This window comes from Podarcis filfolensis, assembly GCF_964270895.1.
Source record: "Podarcis filfolensis genome assembly, chromosome: 6".
Lineage (NCBI taxonomy): Eukaryota > Metazoa > Chordata > Lepidosauria > Squamata > Lacertidae > Podarcis > Podarcis filfolensis.
Window position 1 is genome coordinate 68,953,164 of NC_139609.1, and position 24,055 is coordinate 68,977,218.

General features: G+C 40.4%; 1 protein-coding gene across 5 annotated transcripts in view; it reads left to right on the forward strand.

Annotated features, from left to right (window-relative positions):
* Window positions 1-24,055, forward strand: part of LOC310764230 (rho GTPase-activating protein 39-like) — a 101,596-nt gene that overhangs the window by 8,426 nt on the left and 69,115 nt on the right. For 2 of the 5 annotated variants that reach the window (XM_083617678.1, XM_083617679.1), the window contains exons 2-3: window positions 3,906-3,978; window positions 8,451-8,680. In XM_083617678.1, coding sequence (XP_083473804.1) covers window positions 3,906-3,978; window positions 8,451-8,680 — 303 coding nt within the window. Of the gene's footprint in view, window positions 1-3,905; window positions 3,979-8,450; window positions 8,681-11,954; window positions 12,156-14,723; window positions 14,945-24,055 lie in introns of those variants that run through there. The other 3 variants (XM_083617682.1, XM_083617684.1, XM_083617680.1) reach the window with 3 other exon arrangements.

Here is a 24,055-nt window from a genome sequence, read left to right on the forward strand (position 1 = left end):
ATAATAATACCCTACACACCTGGCTGGGTTTCCTCAGCCACTCTGGGCAGCTTACAGCACATATAAAAACATAGTAAAACTAAAGTTCAGCTTTAGAAGGATTAAGTTGATGTAAAATCATGCAAGAGAAACAGTTGCAAGCAGGAAGAGAGTTTAAACAGAGTGTGATAAATTAGGAGAAGATAAGCAAAGCTGCAGATTATTGGCATGGGAATTATTACTATTATTACAAGACAGCTACAAGTGGGAAAAGACCAAGTAAAAAGCTAAGGACCTTCAAGATCTGATGAAAAGGGGAGAAGAACCATTGATACATAGAACAAGAATTACAGTAGGCCCACAATTTACACAGAGGTTACATTCCAGGAATTGCGTCTAAAGGCAAAATTGTGTATTGTCAAAATCCATTGGGTTCAATAGCAGATAGGCTTGCCAAAGTCTTTTCCCCAGAACCCCACCCACTTTCCACCCCCTTTTAATATCTTAATTTTTTTGCCATGTGCGTAAAGCTGAATGCACATGGCAAAAAAATGTTAAATGGATGCAAGTGGCAGGCTTACAGTATTACAATTACATATACAGTGGTACCTTGGGTTACAGACGCTTCAAGTTACAGACTCCGCTAACCCAGAAATAGTAACTCAGGTTAAGAACTTTGCTTCAGGATGAGAACAGAAATTGCATGCTGGTGGTGCAGCAGCAGCGGGAGGCCCCATTAGCTAAAGTGGTACCTCAGGTTAAGAACAGTTTAAAGTTAAGAACGGACCTCCAGGACAAATTAAGTTCTTAACCCAAGGTAGCACTGTATAAGAGTGAAGCCAAGAAACAGTTGACCACAGAAACTTAGAGTATGAGGATATGGCAAATTACGGTAAAAAGGGAACCACATCACTAAGGCTCCTTTGTTTCAGTATTAACAAACCAGGCATTCAGTAAGAACATTGTTGAGAAATTCTGGCCCATTGAGAAAACTTTGCCCTTTAAAAAATCTCTTGTTAAATAGAGGACTAAAGGCCTTTCAGGGACCTCTCAGATAAAAAGTGTATCATGAACTTACTAACAGCCACTATAATCACCGCACTGGGGGACACTTAATGTGGATTTAATTGAAGTATGGCTTGCACAGACATGGGATCTAATCATCAAGGACAAATTAATGACACATTTAAAGGAGATATGAATTAGTAAAGACTCACCACCGACTACATAATATGGTACGACTTTATTGTGTATGCAACATCCACTGAACATGGTTGCAAACCACCAAGAACACATGGAAGTCTCTTGTATGACACACTTATTTAATAAGACTGACAAATTTCAATGGCTGCAAATTCTTTTCCCTTTTCCTTTTGTTGTTCGCTCTGCAATTCACGTAGGGGTGGTTGATGTTTTATTCCAATATGTTTTTCTCTTTTAAGAAAAAGCAATAAACTATGGTGTTTTTTTAAAAAATAATAATAATAAAGGCCTTCCAGGGAGCATTGGTATGTTGATTTCTTTAAATAATACAGTGAATACCTTCCAAAATAAATGGAATAAAATACTGATCACTTCTGTTTCAGAGGAAAGATGGAAATGGGTTTGGAATAACTGGGAAATATAACATAATCAAGGCTAAACGAGTATTTGGTGTGGGGAAACAGTATCATTGGTACTTTATTTGTTCAAACGTATTCATAACTTGAATATCAGCTATTCCTGGAGACAAGAAGCTGTTTTCGTTTACAGTGGTACCTCAGGTTAAGTACTTAATTCATTCCGGAGGTCCGTTCTTAACCTGAAACTGTTCTTAACCTGAAGCACCACTTTACCTAATGGGGCCTCCTGCTGCCGCTGCGCCGCCGGAGCATGATTTCTGTTCTTATCCTGAAGCAAAGTTCTTAACCTGAAGCACTATTTCTGGGTTAGCGGAGTCTGTAACCTGAAGCGTATGTAACCTGAAGCATATGTAACCCGAGGTACCACTGTATATATTTGGAAATATTTCAATACTAAAACACTTTGGTGCACATGGCTTCTTCCCAATCCTCCAAAATCATTGTTTGGAAGATCAAAGAATGTGACATTTGTATGCTGCTACTGTGATTTGATTGACCCACCTTCACAAGTAGTCAGAAGTTCTAGGAGTAGAATTATAGGTTATAGTTTCCCTTTATTAGGGAGTACTGGAGACATATAGCACCTTTGTAATATTTGCTTTATTTACAAATACACAAGCACCGTGGAGGTAAAAACACAGCTTCAGCAAATAGCATCACCACAAATATAACAGCAAAGAGCAACTTGTGTCTACATATACCACTTTCCCCAGGCTGTAGTCCTAGTTTCAGTTAACTCCAGACAGAAAACTCCAGTTTGCTCATTCTTAAATCTGCAGGGCTGCGGGTCTCTTTCCCTCACACAACCATTTTTGTTTAAAGCACTAAAATGTATTTGTCCAGCCATGTCAGGCTATGCAAGTAGATTGCCTTTTCATGGTGGGGTGGGAGATATCCTAATGATTAGCTTCCATTGTGGGAATTTAACTGTCTGACTGTAGACATGACACTGAACTATGGTTAATTGTGTCAAGAATGTGCCTAGGTGAGCCTCAGGTTCACAGCCTCCATCTTCCCCTCTTCTCCTCTGGCGCAACCATGAAGTGGAATTTATAACCTTTGGCTTTCATTTTCAATAAACCACAGTTTTGTGTTACATCCAAACTTTAAAGTGATTAATCTTAATTACTATTTGAAATAAGACAGCTTCAAACCATAGATAATAAAACCGGCTTGTTTCAACCAATGAGTACACAAATGGTTGAAAACAAACAAGAGAATTAAAAGGAAACTCTTTAGCTAAATATAAAACAGTAGAAAAGGAATCAAGTATATACTTAATATATTCCTATGCTTATGCTTATGAATGAAGATGGAAAGTTGTGATATGTATATATATATATATATATATATATATATATATATACACACACACACACACACACACATACACATACATACAGTGGTACCTCGCAAGACGAAATTAATTCGTTCTGCAAGTTTTTTCGTCTTGCGAAGCACGGAACTGCACCTCTTCAAGCAATGCACCCTGGGTATTAATGGTTTTAAGAAAAAGGAAACAAACTTGCAAGACGTTTCCGTCTTGCGAAGCAAGCCCATAGGGAAATTCGTCTTGCGAAGCAACTAAAAAAACGTAAAACTCTTTCGTCTTACGAGGCATTCGTCTTGCGAGGTACCACTGTATAAATGTTCATAACCCCACAGAAAAAGTCCTGACACCATTTTATGCCTCCCAAATTGACCTCAAATATTTCTCTGCAAGGTCGAAGCAAAATGGAAAAGCCTCCCCATTGTCTTTTTGTTCACAAATCCTGTCTTAAGGGTATGTCTGTGTATGAATAGGGCGACCTGGCTCAGGAACTAAGTATTTATCATTACAAAAGACTGGCCAGGCTCCCCAGGCAATCCAATCAATTGACCATTAACAAGTAACCTGCCAGACAGAAGATAACGCACTCAGATTTCTGTGATGTAGGTATGATGTATCTGGGGCGTGATCTTGAGTTCCAGGGCAGGGAATTTTAAATGTCTATATAAGGGCAGGCACACCTTGGTTCTGGGTCCTCCTCCTTTCCTGCGTGTGAGGGGAGCACCCTGTTGCAACAGTCAATAAAGATTAGGCTTATTAGCTGCTTTGCTTCTCAATATTCTCTGGTTGGCCTCTGTATTTTCTCCGACCGATGGAGAACCTACAAAGGGCTCTGTAAGGGCTCTTGTGTCCCCCATATGGGAATAAGGGCAGATTTTTGTTTATTACAGTTGTCTTTGAAGCTGTTTTTCTACTTGCAAAACAGACTTCCACTTACTCAACAGAACATCACCCTTATTTCTTTTTCCCTGCAGCCCCCAGCACACGCTCAAAATCCAGAAGGTGGAGGGCCCTCCAAAGCAAAATAGGCAGGGGGCACAAAGGGAGGTGAGGAAGGCTAAGTCCAGTTTTGTGAGTGGAACTCAGTGCATGCAACATTGGATACAACCCTGTGATTTTTTTAAAAAAATTAATAAATAAATTACTTATTAATTAATATGCTGATTAAGTGCCAAAATCGCCTCTTCATGGTTTACTGGTGTAAAGCCAGATACAAAACACATAATTAGAATTTGAACTAAACACATTCATACAGATGAGCACAGAAACAAAGATGTTATTATGTTAAGAAAATTAATACAATTTTACATATAATCTGTTTTATTACAACTTAAGTTAGGGAAAATATTGTTTCCTGATGATGGTGTTATATTAATGAAGTAATAATATATGTTTAAAATTAAAACATTGGATGTTTATTTTTATTTAAGCTGACTGGTTATTTTTACATTCAGTGGGATGCACTTAAAAAAAAAAAGCTGAGGACTACAGCCTTAGTTGTTGTTTTTTAAGTTAACCAGTCTCTTGGCTCTTGACTTGAACATAGGCCAGGTAGCAGCTGGCCAAGCTCATCCCTAAGAAATGGCTCTATCCCTGGGAGGGTAGCATCCCTGGACAGATTGTGGAGGTTTTTAATTAAACAGGGTAAGCTGTAGGGGAACAGGAGACACAACAAGGATCTGTCTGAAGCAAAGCTGCTTTAAGCAGTTTTATTTCATCCTGTGTTGGTGTATGCACAAGTTATCCAGAGCAAGAGATTTATGAATTATGAGACAAAGCATAGGGCAGGGTGGAGCTTTGGCAGCTATAAGAATATGTCATTTTCATTTGGACGGCTTGTACTCTCCTGTATGATAAATACCCTAATAAGCTGTTTTCCCTTTTGTGGGCTTTTAAGAGGCATTTAGGGGGAAACCTGAATTATTTAACATACAGAACTGTGTAACACAATTCTATCTTCTCTTTAAAATAAACCATAGCTTTCCAGCTCTTGAGGCAATCCTTTTTTCTCCTTCCTTGCCTATTCCAGAGGGTTAAAAAAACAAAACCTCTCACACAGAGGGGAAACAGTTTAAAATTATTAACCAAATCTAGGCAGACATAGTTTAAAGAATGTCCTGGTTGAGCTGTTTACAGTTCATTGCACATAAGATAGTACCCAGTGATTCAAAAGGATTTCACAATATGACTCCTCTAAGTCCTGATAAATAATTTACCAAAGCACAAAGTGTACCACTAAAAAGCAAAGAATACACATGATATCCAAAAAAAGCACAACAGCACTGAGAACCTCAACAAAGTTTATAAACTAGCTATTTCATTTTTTAAAAGCAACTAAGTACTGGAGCTCTTCCAGTAACACATACTCTCCAACATTTCTCCGATGAAAATAAGGACGTCCCATTCCATGATGCTAATTTTATTTTTTATACACCACACATCTTATTGGGTTGTCCCAGCACTCTGAACAGCTTCCAACAAATATAAAAGCATAAATAAAACATTAAACATTAAAAAAAACTTCCCTACAGGGTTGCCTTCAGACGGCTTGGGGGTCAAATAACTCTATACCCTTCAATATTTCTCCGGTGAAAATAGGGACATCCTAAGGAAAAGCGGGACATTCTGGGATCAAATTAGAATCCAGGACAGCTTCTCTAAATCAGGGACGTCCCTGGAAAATAGGGGCACTCGGTGGGTCTGGTAACAATGCTACATGTTGGTACATGTACACTTTATCCTCTTACAGGCATGGTGAATTTCTGGCCTGCAGACAATATTAATCCCACCAGAAATCCTAATTTGGCCCACAATACCATGTTTCCCCAGTCACACCAACCTTTCCTACATCTGTCACCACATCTGATATCAGGTCAGGTTGGACAGGTAAAGCTGCAATTTCAAAGGACCAATGAGGACCATTAGAATGCACACCCGATTGTTCCTCTGCAAGTTGTCATCTTTTAAATTTGGCACCAAATGCAAGCTCTTCTGGGATAGCTTCCTCTCTTATTCTCCTAGTCAGAGAATAATTGTTGGCATCAATCTGTCTCGAAAGACAGTGGAATGTGCCTCTAAGAAAGAAGTCAAACAGCTGTATTAGCAGCACCAACGTGAGCTCCTTGGGGCACAAGCCTAGGCAGTGTGTATGGAGGTCCTGGCCTGCTCAGATGATAACACCCGCCCTCTCTGCCTTGCTGATGTGGTGCAAAGGAAAGCAGAGCACTGTGTCTGTCACCAGCTTGGTTGCAGGAGTTGACAAAAGGTAGCGTATAAAACACCATCCAACTGTCTTAGGGACTCCGGTCCGGATTTGTGTAAGGTTTACTCCTTAGCCTTTTTTTCTCCTGAAGATATCCCACAAGGCAGCAGAGGTTTAGGATCAGAGTTTCCTTGCCCTAAATGGGCTACCTTTCCAGGCCCCATCTACCTGTCACTCCCCTCTACAGCACAAGTAGAAACCATGTTATTGACAGTTGAACCCACTATTGGCCAAGTCCACTGCAATCTGCTGCAGCTTGACTTTGCATGCAGGGAGGTCCCTAACTCACTGAGGGTTTGAGACCCACTGACTACTCTCACCTGGTTTAGCCGGCCAGTCAAACCATTACCTGGGGGTGGCCGCTGTTGCATGCTGGCAGCTTGTAGGAGCTACAGGTGAGAGCTGAGTGCAGGGTGGGAACCAAAGGTGGACAAACTACCACAGAAGGAGCACGGCATGTCCCCCACCAGTGTATATGGTACAACTGTAATATTGGGGCTTAAATATTTGTATGTTTCAATCTACAGGATTGTGATCTATGCTGTTTGAGATACTGTTAACTGCATGCTTGAACAAATATAATATTATTTATAGCATTCTGTTTCAAAGCCCCTGAAAAACAATTCTAGTGAGTCTCCCAAAATGGGAATAAATATTTGAGGGGTTCAGTTTATCAAAGTATATGGATCTCAAAGTTTCTTATGCAGAATATGCCAAAGTTAGTTTCAAGTTTTTACTGACGCTAAAAAAAAAAAATGCCAGGCTAACTAGATGAGAGTTGTAATTTAATTGGAAAGATCTGCCACCAGGGGCTGCAATTGCATTATATTTGAAAGAAGTCCACAATAATTGGCATGCTTTCCTAAGGAAGAAAGTTGGCTGTCAAGTGACTTCTTCAAGGCCATTAGACCTTGTTAGTGAGAATAGGATGCTGGCCTGAATTATTGTGGTTTAATGAGTCTCAATAAATGTCCCATTGGGGTTTCCACACATAGCACTCTCCTCTCATATTAGTAATGCAGATATGCCTTATTGCAATAGAACACAGTATATGGCGCTCTATATCCCATAAACCATAGAACACAATGAATACTTTATTTCACCTGTTTCCAAGCATGACAACCCTGTTGCTTGATGAGCAGTGTTCTGGCAGAAAACTAATTGGGGAACACATCCTCCTTATTAGGCCGTTCATAAGGAAATAATACAGAATAATTCTAAGGTAAGGGAGAAAATTATTTTATGTTCAGAGTTCCCAATAAACTGTATGAAATATCCTAATTTCACAGTGACATAGTTCTATAAAGTTCCTATAAAGAAAGTTCCATACTATATAAAGCAAAGGTATGTATCATATATATTAGATGTTTTCCTTAAGTGTGACAATATATTGCCATCAAACTGGTACTTACCGTTTTTATACCATCACATACACATTATTTTGTGCATGTATTTTCTGACATGAGTCTTAATGTTCAAAACAGTAAGGTGAAATAGCTTTCCATATTCCTCATATGGGAACTGTAATGTTGATAGCGCAGTGTATACCTGAGAAGTTAGGATAATTTTCCTGTGGATCATTTAATATAGATTCGGTATCCCCAAAATTACTTCAACTATCCTTTTATATTTATTCTATTTATAGGAATAAGAATGTTGAGATTCCCACCCACCCACCCTCTATGTTAAAGACTGCAAGAACAGAACCAAGTGGTTTGCATAATCTAATCTGAAGTAAAAAGGAGGCAATACTGAACCAAGTTATAAAGATATCCCCAAAGTTACATTTCCACACATTTCCCAAACTTAGTTCATGCCTAATCCTTGTTTGTGATCACTGAACCACGAATACCTCTTCTTTACTAATGTACGCAGTAGAATGCCTGTGTGTAAAGACACTTTGCTTCTTATTAATCCAGAATAACCATTACCGCCTTCTTGTCTAGGCAATCATTAAAACGGATAAAATAAAATAAACATGCTCTGAAAGAGCAAAAAGAAATGAAATATTTCCTCTTCAACTACCTCTTAGTGAAAAAATTGGTTATGAAAACGGTTTACAAGTTGAGGTGGTTTTGATTTGGGCATGTAGTACTGAAAAGCGTGACCTTCGATTGACGGGGAAGGAGAACCGACCGTCTGCTGCCGCGTCTATAAAGCTTCGCCGACTCGGGGAAGGAGCAACAAGCGCTTTTAGCACACTAAACTCCCGCGGCCCCTCGCTAATGTTTAATCCCAGGTCCCCTTTCCTTTCCAGATTTCACTACCAGGCCTGAGCTGGCTTTCCCCACCAGAGGGACTGGAGAGCGGGGTCCCTCTGCTCCACGGGAAGCCGGGAGGGGCAGCAACGGCGGCGGCAGCAGGCGGGATCGGGTTTCACATCCTGATCCCGACTCGCTCAGGAGCAGCAGCAGCCTTCGCTCAGCCGGAGGGGCACAAGGAGGGAAGCCCGGGCGGCGCGGCCCGAGCGGAGGACATGGCGGAAAGGTGAGTGCGGCCGTCGGATCCCAGCCAGCAACTTCGGGACGGAGAGGATCCCCTGTCCGACCGCTCGCCTCCCTACCTGTTGAGCTGGGTGGGGCGCAGGGCTGGGCCCCAGACGCAGGGAAAAGTATGGAGAAGCCTCCGCCGCCATTCCGCGCTCCTTTCCCCGGCGAGCGCGCGGCTGAGGGGAGGAAAGAAAAGTGTGCGGGAACTTTTGGGCGTCCCGTTTGGGGGGATATGAACGGCGAAAGGGCATTTGGCGCTCTTCGGGAGCTTCTCTTAGTCGGCTTTGGTCTTCTGAGGGAATTTCCTAAAACTGGGGGAAGGGGAGCGGGACAATGGGCGGGAGGCGGCGGCGGAGGGGAAAGTATTGGGATTGTGGTGAAAAAACAGTTGCGCGACCCTGTTGGAAATGAAGTTTAATCCGCCCCCCGCCTCGGCACAGACCGGTTAAGTGTCCCCACACGAAGGTGGCATGGTGCATTTTCACATGTTCTGGGTTTTGGTAGACTTAGCGTGTGAGTGAGTGGCTTTAGGCGGCGGCGGATTACCGCGCTATGTCGGTGGTTGCTTCGGTGGGGGCATATAGGCTTACAGGCGAAGAATGGATGATGATGCGCTGGTGCATCATGCTTGAGACTGCAGCCTTGCACACTTGCAAGTACTGTAATGACTCTCGCCTCCGGGTGCCAGCCATACTTCCAGTAGCTAACAAGGATTGCAATTCCTGCTTCATCCAGAACCGTGCCCGGAAAAGCGCTGGAAAGATCACCTTTGCATAACTAAGTTAAGTTAACCACGCTGGTTGTGAGCTCGACAAAGGGAGCTAAAGGTCAACGGATCTGCATTGTGATCTTGAGTGGGTACTTTTAGAAATCACATGTGTTTAGGGTTACTACAGAGCCCAAGTATGCGGTGGCTGACATATGCAGTAGGGTGTCACCAAGCCCCTTCTTCTCACTGGGACTCCATTTCCCATCTGCATACTTGGCATGCGGGGCGGGGATGTATGTACAGGGTCGTGGGTTCCAAACTGCAATGGAACATAGTATAGATGCATGCAATCCCTGCACATGTTTATGAACAGTAGTGTTGCTTCTATAGGGACTGATCATGCACTCAGAAAAGGTGTATCTTACGTATTGACTGGGACAGGCACCCATTTGATTCTTTTGTCCTATGCTGGGATCCATGAATAGGTTAGTATACAGATCTAGCAGTTCTAGTCAGGAGGCTATTTTATTTGGCTGATCAGCCACTGACCTTCCGAGCCTCTCTTCTGTGATGTTGGCAGCTTTGCACTGTTGGTGCCAGAATATGGAATGCAAAATAGGCAACCTGATACTTTTTAATGGAATGGATTCTATTTTTATAAGTGTGCATGTGTTTGTAGTTGTACTTTCTGAGTAGTATAGATACACAAAAATATAGCTTGTATGTGTGCACATACTCTTATATCAACAGAAGTTGCTGGACCAATAAAAGATATACCAATACTCATTTTTTATCATTAGTATATCCTTACTTGATAGTGTACTCTTCCAGAACGCAACTTTTTAGAAAACATGGAGAAGTAAATTGTTTTACAACAAGGGTTCCCAAACTGTGGTCCGCAGTAAATATTCTTGTTGATTTTTAAATTTATTTTTATTGTTTCTTTTTCTTGCATTGTATTTTATTATTTATGCATAGAATTGTCTAATTGGAAGGGACCACAAGGGTTGTCTAGTCCAACCGCCTGCAATGCAGGAATCTTGTTATATTTTAAATTTTATTTTATGGAATTAAAATTGTGATATAGTAAAATGCAATGGAAGTAATAAAAACAAATTTAAAACCATTCAGCATTCTACCTTGGGTAGAAAAATTAAGTGGTCTGCCAAGATTGTTGGCAGTTCTCCACTGGTCCATGGAGGAAATGTTTGGGAGCCACTGTTCTACAACATAGGGCTATGATCCAAAGAACTGCCCAAATTAAAGAGTTCATGCCCAATATGCCTTTGGCATTTTTCTCTGAAGAACAGTCACCACACTCACACAGAGGAAATACGGTATATGGCAATCAATAGTGTGTGTCTCAAACTGGTTTCCCAGTGTGACATGGGGGACTGCTGTTTAGCGCAGAAGTGCAGTTTATTTCTGGGCATATAGGCTTTGAGACTTACTTCCATGTGACTTGCTCCTTAGTAAGTGTGCACAAGATTGAAACCTCAATGTAAACATGTTGATCCAAGCTGTTTGTACTAGAAAGGTCTTTGTGCACTTCTTTTGGATATACCCTTTTATCTTTTTGTACTTTTTTTTTTACCTTTTATGCTAGTGTGCTTTTGTTTCTTTTGTAACCCACTCCCATGTAGAACTGTTACTTCCAAGATAAAAGTGAAGGCCATGTGTACTTGAATAGGATCATTTTCTTGGAAACATTGAAAACCAAATATGTACTGTTTTTACTCTGCTTGGAGACATGTACATTCTTCAGAGGGATTCAGCAATGTCGTATATCTACAGCTCTTAAATTCAGGATAAACTGCTGTGATTTGTATGTCTAGATTGGTTTCACCATTTGACATTTTGAAAATCATGTCTTCATTGAAATGTTTGAGGTACTGGTTCTGGGCCAACAGTTCTGTTTGAAGGGGTCATCTTATTATTATTATTTAAAAAAAATAGGTTAAAAGTGAAGCTTCCAGAAGGTGTACCATAAATATAGAAAAGTCAAGAGATCAGTGTTGTAGAGTGCGCCTCTCCATGTGTAAAACAGTGTAGATAATGAAATGCTTTGTACGCATGTTTTTTGAAACTGCTACAATGTTTAAATATGTTGTGACCTGTCTACATCAAAGTTGTTAATGATCCTTGAAAAGAATCCTCCCTGACTACCATGGGATTCACTTGCTTTGTGTGAGGAAAAAGGAAGACAAGTTCTTAAAAGCAAGACCAAAGTAAATATCACAGCAACTGATTTTATTACCTTACAGTATGTAAAGGCTTATTGGGACAAAAGAGGAAGAAACAAAAATGGTGATTCCTCATACTTTTTAAAAATAAAAAATAATATGAAATCCTAATCGCTATCTAGATTTTACTGAATACATGAATTTCTAAAAACTTTGATCAGATCAACACACACACACATATATATATATTTACTACAATCTAGTAGTTACCTATTTCGTCCGTTTTTGTCCCAAGTACTCCTGGATGCATCTTACAATCTGTTTCACAACCTAAGAGGTTAATAAGGTTATACGTCTGCAAAACTCTTCCTGTATTGCAGCTCAAGTTTAGTTACAATCAAGAGTGGCTTATTGGGAGGAACAAGGCAGCAGGAATGGTGGCACTGCAGAAGCACAACCAGGACCAGTGTACGTTCCCAGCAGTGTGTCCACACGGCACTGACTTCCCTGCCACCTTGTCCCTCTCTTCTAGTAAGCTGCACCTATCCTAATACCAGGAGGTGACGTGGTGTGCGCCTTTGGTAACTGTTCTTTCAATCTAGTTTATTATTCACTGAGCTGTGTATGTGGGAAATGTAGTCTAATTCTTTGGATCCAGATAGTCTGAAAATGGTGATGTGAGCTGAGATGTCAGTGGATTATTGGAATGTGGGGATTTGGGCCATGTTCAGGTTTCAGAATGGGTTTAACTAATTGGAAAATATGGGGACATACCTGTAAGTATATGTTAAAGAAAGTACATTTGAGATTTTATAGAATCATAGAATTGTAGAGTTGGAAGGGACCCCAAGGGTCATCTAGAGTTTTATGATACTTCCTGTTATTAAAAGAATCAGCTTTGGGCCATAGATTGTTGGATTCAGATTTCTATAGGTAGGTAGCATGTGCCAGTAAGACGACACATCAAGTCAGTTGACATATGAGACATTTTAGCTTTATTGAGATTGAGAAAGAGGTCTTGCTTGCTCCAAACAAAAAGAGCAGAGATTTAAAAAACTTAGATAAAAAGCAAGTTGTTCTCCTATTCTTGTTCTGTATTCTGGTTGTACTAGAAGTAGTGGATAGGCCTCTGGAGCACTTGGCAACATGCTGTGACCAGTTTCATGACACTTGAGGATAAAGTTGCTCAGTCCCATAGTGTCTCAAATATTGTTGTTGCAGTTCCAGCTGAGGTATCCAATGCAGTGTGTTCCCATGCTCTGTGGGATCAATTTTGGATTATGCAGCCCAGTGATGCAGACAGGTTTCTTGCACTCTTGACCTCTGTCCATCCTGGCTGGTGAAAGCCAGTTGGTGGGGGGTGTTAACTGGATAGATCCAGGGTGTGGTGAGCACAACTTTACACAGTGGAAAGCTGCCTGCTGCTGTTAAACACTCCTGAAGATGCCCACTTCAGAATCTATGGTTTATTATAACAACTACCATCTGGTTGCAAGTCCCCCCTTTTTTCATATGGTGGTGGAAATAGTGGTGGCTGAGAAGGCCGCAGCATTTCCTGGAGAATATGACTCAATTAGATCCATTTCAGTCAGGTGCAGTTTTGGGACTGAATCATCCTTTGTTGCTCTGGTGAATGACCTATATTGAGAGCAGGACAGGAGGAATGCAACTCTTGCTTCTTGATCTTTTAATACCATTCACCATAGAATCCTTCTGCTATCCTTTCTGGGATGGAAATTGGGCGTGCTGTTCTATAGTAGTTCTGCTACTACTTACAGGGTCATATCCAGAGAGCAGCATTTGGGAGACTGTGTTTCAGCCCCATGCTCATTGCACTATGGTGTCCTACAGGGTACAGTCTGCTCAACATCTGCATGAAGCCATTGTGTGTGGTCATTTGGAGTTTGGGGGCAAAGTGTCACCAGAACAATGGTGACACACAGTTCTACTTCTCTGTAACATCTGAGTCACGAGAGGCTGCACATGATCTGGACTGTTGTGTGGGCACAGTGGTGGAGTTGACCAGAAAGTTGAGGATGAATCCTGCGAAGACAAAGGCACTGTGGGTTGGTAGTTCCTGTGTCCGGGGAATTTTCCAGTTGCCTGTCTGGATGGGGTTGTACTCTCTCTGAATGAACAAGTTTGGAGTTGTGGTGTGTTCTTGAGACTATTTTTGTCACTGGAAGCTCGGGTAGCCTCAGTGGCTATGAATGCCTTTTTGCAACTATGGCTGGTACGCCAACTACAGCGCTTATTGGGCAGGGATAGTCTGGCCACAGTGATTCATGCACTGGTAACCTCAAGACTTGGTTATTGCAGTGTGCCCTATGTTGAGCTACCCTTGGACCTGGTCTGGAGGCTCCAGCTGGTGCAAAATGTTGCAGCTAGACTGTTGATGGGGACAGGCTATCACCAGCACACAACTCCAGTGTTCAAAAGCTTCCACAGGGTGCCCATACACTACTAGGCAACCTATAACTTTTTATTGTATTAACTTACAGAGCCCTTAATAACTTGGATCCAGGATACCTCAGGAACCACCTGATTTGTTATATCCCTGCTTAATCACTGAGGTCTTTGCAGGAGTCACTGTTAGTGGTCCCCCATGGCTCAGATGCAGAGCCCATATCCACAAAGAGCTATGTCTTCAGTATCATGGGCCCAATTTTGTGGCATTCCCTTCCAGTTGAGGTCAGAAAGGCCCTCTCCCTGTTGCAGTTCATTTACTGAAGACTTTGTATTCCAGCAGGCTTTTTAATTAAGTTGTTATTTTATAGTTTTAATTCATTTGTAGACTATTTTATTGCGTCTCCTGTACATTCCTTAGAGATGACTGTAATTAAGCAGTATATGTATTGTTGAAATATTGCTGCTACTACTACTATTACTACTACAACAACAACTAATAATAGCTAGCTAGCTACCTAGATAATAACCAAGTAATAGCTGTGTAAGCCTCTCAGCAATAACTTGTATCTCTCTGCTTTTTAAATGTTTATTTCTATGTAGTGTTTGTTACCTAATAAATAAATATATTTTAAAAATGGCATGAGTCTGCACTAATGCATGTTTTCCTAATCTTTCTGTTTGAAGTAGTTCTTTACATGTTTTATAAATATTGCTCGTTCTTTAATCTGGTCTGTGTTTAGCCTACAGCCTCCCCACCTGTGCAGATCAGCAAATTGTAGGATTAGAGCCTCTTGTCCAACAAAAGGGAACAAATGGCCTGTATCGTAAATCTTTCTGAACAACTTTAGTGCAATAGGAAAATCCGTATTACAGAGTGAAGACTAACAAGTCACAGTACAATCCTATACATGCGTGGCTACTCAGAAATAAGCCCCACTAAATTCAATGATGCAAAAGCCAGGTAAGTGTATATAGGACTGCAGCCCAAGCTTTGTATATTTCAAAAGTTTTAAAATAAAGAAATTAAGATTTGGTTGCTTCCTCTCCCTCCTGCTTTACAGCTGAATAATGCCCAGGGTAATGTTGTCAAGGCAAAATGACTTTCTAGTTTAGAATATGTGTCAGTTTTCGGGTGGCAGAGTGATCAAAACTACCTTCTGAAAACTTTGTCCTCTCTGGGTTTTAGTCCTGTAGTGTTTAAAAACAGTTTAGGTAAGTCATAGTAGGGGTGATAGGCAATAGAGGGCACTGAGTGTCTCTTGCTAGTATGACCTGTGTGGTGTCCATCTGACAACTCTTGTATTTAACATTAATTTTATTAAAGAAGTGCTTTAGGAGCCCTGTAATCACTAGTTTAACAAAGTAGTGTGCACCTTTAAGAAGAACCTGACATTAGATTTCACCCTGGAGGAAAGTTAATAATCCACATTACCTAGAGAGCGAGTTAAATAGTGCTGATATTTCAGCCTTGGTTGTGAAAATACTGAATATGCTATGTATCTAAATAGGCTTGAGGCCTTATTTGAGGTGAGACACATAGCTGCTGAACATATAAAGCTTCGCTATACCAAGCTAGTTCACAATTCACATTTAGCAATGATTCATTTTCAACTTCTTTTTTTTTTTAATTTATAAGCTCCCCTCCTCCCAAAGGAAACTACAGTGACAAATAGATTCACAGTTTAAAAACAGAAACAAAGCATTTACTTCCTACCGCCCCGCCCCCCCCTATGACTTAACTGTGAATGTGCTTTCTACCCCTTGCAAGGATTTTTCCTATGGTTGTCATGCATGGCACAAAAAAGCCATAATATGGCTTGTCGTGTTGCACAACCCTGGACTGGGGTATTCTCTCCCCCTCCCCCAACAAACCAATGAGCGGTATGCCAGAAATAAGCCAGAAATACAATTTACCGCTTGTAGTTTATTTGAAATAAGCAGTCATGTTCCAGGGTTGTGCAGTGTGGCAAACCATACTAAGTTTTGTTTGTGTCATGCATGCATGGCACCCATGATAGGAAGGCACAAAAGGTGCATTCACAGTTAAGCCACAGTTTAAAACAAACTATGGGTTAGCATGGCATACAAACCAACATACTTTGTCATTAGTCACTGTGACATTGGCCAGTATGATTTTACTCTGTGACTTGAAGTGGATCTCCAGGGTCTTGGTCAGAACTATCTTTTTCAGTTTTGCTACCTGAGATTACTTACTTTCTTTTAATTGAAAATGCTGAGTGTTGAATTAAACATCTTCCAGATGCAACACATATTATCTACCACTGAACTACATTGACTTCCCATTGTGTTGACCTTTATTTCAGTGATTTCTTCCCATAATAGCATAATTTTAAAATCAAAAACCCTCAAATGCTTAGTTTGGTTAAGTTTAGTTGTTCTTAATGTTATAATTTTACACTAGTTTAAAAGTAGATAAAATTATATAAACATAGGTCCTTGAAAACCAGCAGCTCCCAAAAAGAAAAAAAGAGCCAACACTGATTACCTAGTATAAAAAATATAAAACCAAGTAAAATTTACAGCCTGGTCATAAACACATTTGCATGTAAATCAATTTCAGTGGCACTTATTCCCAAGTATGATTAGACTTGTTTGTTTGGGAGTGTCCCTTTGAAATCAGTGAAATGTATTTCCAAATAAATGTGTTCATGTTGCGGCATAAATTAATAAGTGCATTTCTTTACTTAAAAGATTCTTCTAAATCCAGAACCAGGTGCTGCCATAAGCTCCTTCATGCTACTGAACTTCTTTTGACTGAATATTTGCTAAGGGCTGGTATGATGGACTGTATTCTACAATTATCATTATTCCCATCATTACCTTCCTGGTAGACCTGCTTTCTCCTTAAACTTGATTTGAATTAATGTATGTCCCAATCCTCAGCATAATTTACTTTGAAGTAATTAAATCACTTACATAATGTCATCTTGGGACTCAATTTTTTTAAAAAAAATTTTTTTGCCTTCTTTGGCAACAGCATCAAGAGAGACAATCTGCTCTGATTATCATGTGGTCATCTTGCAAGTGAATCAGATATCTGGCCCTGCATCACCCTCCCAGCTGCCTTTGGTGTAGCGGCTCTGGCCTCACTGAGCATCTGCTGTGCTTTCACCTAGGATGCTTGAACACAGAAGGGAATGGAGAATTTAAATTTTGAAGTCAGTGGCTGTTGTGAGAAATTAAACCTCTGCATTTACATCATTAGATAGCACCTTGTGGGTGCAGTCTCAAAACCTTTGTTGAAAAGAACAGTCAGTTCTAGCTGTTCAGAAGTTACTGCGGAGGTGGGTAATATTCTTGTATCCATCCAATACAAGAACTCTTCAGTCCTTTTGATGCTGAAAGAACCTTCATGCAGGGAGCTTAACTGTCCTGTAGATAAAAAGAATTCTTTATCTGTTAGTGTATTATCTGGCTACACCACATCTACTCTTGATAAGTAGGAAAACTCCCTCTGCCAAAATTGGAAATACTTCCAGCTTGTAAGTGTTCAGTTGTATATTTGACATGTAGCCCACAAGTTTATCCTAGAACCAACTCCCTATTTGCCTTCTGGTATGGAACAGTGTATAAGCTTTATAACAAAGTGATGATGTGAAGAATGCAAAATAGAATGTTGCAAGTCCTACAGATCATAAAATGGCAGGTAAAAAAGATTCATATTGACGGTAACTTACGTTAATGAACAAATTTGTCAGAGTTGGTATAGAATTGGTTTCCTGTGCTTTTAATAATTACACAGATGAGGGATTATGTAAGGAGCAGCTCAGGTCTTCTGTGCAGGTATTAAAGGTACAGTACCACTAAGACTTGTTGAATCTGGGTGCCCAAGCTGATGCAATTAGGCTTGGACAAGTTCATGGTGTAACAGACAGCTGTATAATGCATACTTGTTTGACAAGGACTTAGTTTCACAACCTCTGAAATTCAAAAAATAGAATCCTTTGTAGACAGACACCGAGTATCTAGAAGATTTCCACCATCAACCTCATAATGTGAGTTGATGCAAAGCTAATCAAATGTGTGTGTTTTCCTGAAATGCAATTGAAAATTTGAAAAATAAACACACATTTATTTATTTTTAAATGTATTCCTCTGTTGCCTCTTTCACATATCCCTTAGTAGTCCCTCAACCTTTGCCTTTTTCCTGGTTCACAATTAGTTGTCATTAGAATACATACATTTTCCTAATGCTTTATTTGGTCTTAAGTCTGTGTTGCCTCACTGGAATAGTGTCTTGTTCTAACATGCATACTACATGAAAATCCCCTTAGGGCCTTAGGTAGTCAAAACAGCCAGTAATGTCATCCTTTATAATATAAATTAAAACTAGGGTAAACATGATGATCTGGTTTAATCTGCATTTATGAAAGGTTTCTGTGGGTAATTTTTTTTAGGATGGTCTACCTGGAGGTTTTTAATGCCTCATTAAACTCTCATGTGTAAATTAACCTTATATGCTAAAATTGGCTTTTTCAGCAGGAATATAAAATTATCTTTGCATTTAATTTAAGAGCAGAAGCCTACACACAGTGCATTTGTAGGTGTCAACTATTATTGCTAGGCTGCAATCTGAAAAACACTTTCCTGAGTGTAAGCAACTTTGAAGACATTAGGACTTAACTTTCAAGTAAACATGCATGGACTTATAGCATAATACATTTGTTAATCTTCAGGGTGCCACAAGACCCTTTGTTGGTTTTGCCCCAACTGAAGAACATGGCTAACCCCTCTGGAAATTATTTGTAACTAAGTATCGTTAGGCATACTTGCCCATTCCCTTCTGTGTAAAAGTAGGCAAATACCTGTACAATTTCTCAGTCTCTGTAGGAAATTATTTGGAGGGGAAACACCTCCAACTTACTGTACTCTCTTTTTCCTTCCCCCACTGTGTTTTCTTTCTCCTTCCCCTTGCATTGATCCAGCTGTCCCTCATTTTATATATTAATTCATCTAAAATTGCTCCTTTCCCCTTCTGTACGTACAAACACTAATGCAGATTAGAACCTCAAGGCAACCCATAAGCAAGGATGGAAAGGACTTTCCGTTTTATCACACTGAGGGGTTTTAAGTTTACCTGCATTAGATGTTTTGCTATGAAACTAAAGTTGTTTTAAAGGTACCTTATTGACCCAATTAACTGGTCAGTTATTTAAAAGCTTTTGAGCCCGAAAAGGCCTTCAGTCATGGATGTTTCAATGAAGCGTTAAAGAAGGTTTCCTCATAGGTGATTTACCTCTGCAGTGCTAAACTGGAAGTGTACATGAGGTGGAAGCATTCTTTAGCAGAGATATCAACTAAGGCAGATGTTTTTCAACCACAATACCTCTTTTAGCCTCTTCCATCTACACCGATCCTGTCTTTGTGGCTAGTAGTCATTAGTATGAAGATTGGCACAACCCGCATGTGGTGTCCAGTTATAGATCTAGAATCTGTAGACCTGATATTTGTAAAATGCTTCATCTGGTGCCAGTTGAAGAAGTTTAGAAGCACTGCATCTATGTGGCTCAGTCCTATTCTCAGACTTATTCTGGGTATTCAAGGCAGCTACTATCTGCCATCCTCTCACATGTAGGTAGATGTTTTCCACAGTCTGCTGTGTCATTAGTGCACTAAGGTACAACTAAAAATGAACAGCAAGATTGATGATAGTGTACAGTACAAATGCTTCCCATGGATTCATATTTGAGACCCTGTGTTTTTTTTTTTTTTGCACAGTCCAGAATGTTGTAAAGGAAAGATTGTTGCTGTGAACACAAAAGCAGCTAATAGAAATCGATCAGTGTGAGAGATGCAGGCAAGATCACATGAAGAGTAGGGCTGGAGAGGCAGGGGCCCTAGTTAAAGAGTAAAAGGGGCTTATGCACAAATTCTGCCTGCTACTTGTCTGTCCACAACTGTTCTGCTCAGCTACTTTTTTCACCATCAAGTTACTATTTCCAATATCAGATCCTGTCCCGAGGAAAAGTCCCAGATGGATGGGCTCATGACAAAAGCGGGAGAATGCTAGACACCCTCTGCCATGTCCCACTTTTACATTTTAAATGGAACCCTACTCCTGCTTTATATGTGGTTGAGGCAGGCCTCTATTGAAATATGTGGCTGCTAATATCACATTTTATTTGGGGCCCCTTTTTAAATGTTTCTGATAGTTCCTTTCAGAAACTTTTTAGTAAGATTCTATCTCTTTCAGACGTACTTGGATTTAGAGCCATAGTCTGGAAAGCAGTGCCACTTGGGACTTCACACTGCAACTGAGAGAAAATCCTGAAAGAACTAATTCAGAGTGACTTATTTTCTTAAAAAGCAGTTGACTGGAATATGCTTTTTGAAGGAAGCTGGCTTTCTCTTGAGTTCTGTTTCCCATCATTGCTTTCTCATAAAATCAGAGCGTGAAGTCAGAGTTTCCATTTGCAAAACAACAAAATTTTACATGTTGCTGAAAGCCAGGGGCCCTAAAATCCTTCAGTAACAAAATCCATCATTTCCTTCAACCTCTGAACCCAAATTCTGCGATTGTAATAACAATAATAATTTCATTCATATATATATATATATATATATATATATATATATTCCTGTGTGTTTCTGTGTATCACACAGCTTTGTGTAGGTGCATCGTTCTGGTTTTTTAGAATGTAGAAATCTAGTTTGAGCTGAGCAAAACATGGAAATAATATAATAGCATGGACACGGGAGAATGTGGCGTGTAGTCTTTTGTGGGATGCCACTAATGCTAAGTGAAGAATCTCCTGCAGGCTTCATTTTTCTTCTGTGGCACAACAGAGAGCATTGTTAAGTGTGGTTAAGTGCCTTTAACTCGATGGTGATTTAAGCACATTAACTGTGCACTTGCTTATACCTTTTTTTAACTATGTATTTTTAGGTGGCTCCAGGGTTTAATCAATTAAAGCTTTTATTTTGTAATCCGTGATAGCAAAGTTTTAATCAGTTTGTTAAAAGCACATGGGTTTTCTAGGCTAAGTTGAAATAAAAGTGTGTACAGTACTCAATACTTCAAGTCTTCAAGACAGGCTCATCAAGGGCTGCATTATGAGTGATCTTGACAAGTCCGTGCACCAGTGGAGATTTAGCATCCTGTTTTGCTGGGATCAAGGACTACTATGTCTCTAATCAAATGGTGTCATCTTTAATAAGATACTCCTGTGCCCCACGTCCAGGTGGGGCATGGCATGGCGGAAGAGGCATTGTGGTCCATAGTGGATAGCTCAGTTGATTAGAGCATGATGCTGATAACAGCAAGGTTACAGGTTCAATTCCCATGTGGGACAGCTGCACATTGCAGGGGGTTGAACTAGATGATCCTCAAGGTCTCTTCCAACTCTACAGTCCTATGATTCTATGAAATTAGGGCCCTTCCAGGCCTGACTGAAGGCTTCCTAAAGGCTAGAGTTTTCCCACTGCTGTCAGAGAGGATGTAGTGACTGCTGTGCTCCTCCTCTGGAGAGTTGCCTAGAGCTAAGCCAAACTTAGTCTTGTGGTTTGTCTTGCTCCAAACGAAGCATGGACTTTACAGCTGCCTTCAGGCAAGATCTGAAGGAGATGACACACGAAGTGAACCAGGGCTTATCTCATGGGAGCACAGCAGCAGGAGACCTGGGGAAGGAGAGGAGTGCAGCAGCCAATCTCCACACTTGTGCATTTGTGCTAAGCCATGGTAACTGAGCCACTTTTAAGGTCTCCTTTGGCTGAAAGGTGGTTCGGAACTATATATCACTTTAGCACAATTTAGAATTACCAGGTTTTCTCAACAAATCAAAAACTTTTTAAAGGCTCTTGGTCACCTGCAAAGATTCTGTGCTTCTCACACCTTCAATAAATAAAAACAGCACAGCATAAGAATAGGCAGATGGATGTTGTGGCCAGTGGACACTTACAGGAATCCTGTTGAAAGCCACCTTCCTAGAGCAGCCTACACAAAATTCAGTATGTGATCCTGGCAGTTGGGGTCAAAGAATTCAGGATGCATCCCAGGCGAGGGGAACCATTGGCCCTCCAGCTATTGCTGAACTACAATCCCAGCCATCCCTAGCCATTGGCCATGCTTGCTGGGGCAGATGGGAGTTGTAGTTCACAACATCTGGATAGCTAAAGGTTCCCACACTTGCTGTATCCACATGGTTAGAGTGAAAGACATGTTGCCATTGTGCTTGAAATAAAAGTGGTTTTCAGTATGTTGCTGAGTTTTCTAGCATAATTTAACAATGTTACTTTGAGCTGGAAGCATCCTTAAACAGACTGTGCATTTGTGAAACCCAAAAGGGGGATTGGGAAAAAAGTGCTTGTTTGCATAAGTTTGTTAGCCCTCCAAAAGGGCTAAGTTGTATTCTTAGAGCAGGTTTGAAAAGAAAGAAAAGAAAAAGAAAGGGATAACCAAAGCTGTTAGTTTGACAGGGTTGTATGGTTGTGTAATTAGGAGCAGTGGTCTGTGCTAGGAGACATAATCTTATTAAGCCAGGGACAAACCTGCCAGCAAAGACCTATTTGGTCATACCCATCAGACTCCACTGAAACTTAGCAACTGCAATTAATCTCTCTGCGCAAGGAAGCTGAAGCTATAAAAGGGAATGTGTAGTATCTGCTAGGAAACTGCTGTGGGTAAAATGTTGTACGTGGGGCTGCACCCCACAACAATGAAACAATAGCAGTGAATGTTTATTTAGTGAAATGGTGGTCTGATCATACATCAAGATATCTGAAATACATGGCAGTTGGCACCAAAGCCCTTTGGATGAGGTGTAGGGTTCTTTAACAGCTTGCCAGAGATTTCACAATAGCCAGCAAAGGTTTATTTTGGCTTAACACAGCAGGGAAAATGTAAATTTAGGGCAGTATGCCACCCCAGAGGTGCAACCCACTCCAAAAAGCACACAGAGAGAACTCAAAGCTCCTTTTTTAAGTAAGTAAAAAATAACTTAAGTCCCTTTTGCCTTGTTTATGGATTTCGGACACTGTTTTCTTAAATGTAGTAGATGAAAGTTTAGGGAGAGAAGCAAAGTTTTAATGGGGCATCAGTCTCAAATGAATAGATTTATGCCCAGCTCTCAATTATAGAGAGGAAAAGATGCAAACACAGATGTCACAGTGTAGAGGGTCGTCTAGATCAGGGATTCCCAAACTGTGGTTTGCAAGCTTCATTCAGGTGGTTCAGGGTGACTCTGAATTTGTGGTTGTGGCTCATCCATTAATATTTATATTGATTTTTAATTGCTTCTTTTATTATGTTGTATTTTATGGTATTAAAATTTAAATTCTATGTAATTCTGTGTAATCATGCAGCATCCAGCACAGTGCACGACACAGTTGCTACAACACAAAGACCAATAATTAAGTAGTCCACCAAAACACTCAGAAGTTTTTAAATGGTCCAAAGGGAAGAAAGTTTGGCAGCCACTGATCTAGATTTTCCAGCTGAAATGCTAAATTAAGGGCAGCACCATTCAAAACAAGGTAAAAGGGCCTAGAGTGTCTTGTAAGGTTGCTATTACATTCCTCCTGCAGCTATCACAGTTCAGGGGAAGTATTTTGAATGTGTTGGAATCCCACAATCTGTACAGTCTGAAGTCATCCCTTCTGTTTAGAATTTGACTACTTAATGGAACAACAGAAGACTAACACGATGCAAAATCATGGAGGAACCCAACTTATTAGACTAATAAATTATTTTTCTTAATTATTTCTGAGTGTACAGGTATAGATAGAGAGTGCACCAGGAAGTCCTCTACTTTATGCTCTTTGCTTAAATTATTGTTGCTCTGGGTATGTGTAGGTTCATAATTAAATCTGCTCTACAGCTGTTTGTCAGGCTATTTTTGTGGACCTTGGGCAGACCAGTTCTTCCTGGTCTATGGATGCACCACAAGAAATAAGATTCCTTACAAATATGAAAATTAGGCTGTGATTGCAGCCGTGTTGGCAGGACCGTCTTTTGTGCCAGGTGTGCATAAGGGCTAATTTCATCTTGCTGCTATGTATAGAAATACTTTGTTTGAACTCCAAGTGCAAAGGTTTTCGTTTGTTCTTCACAGGC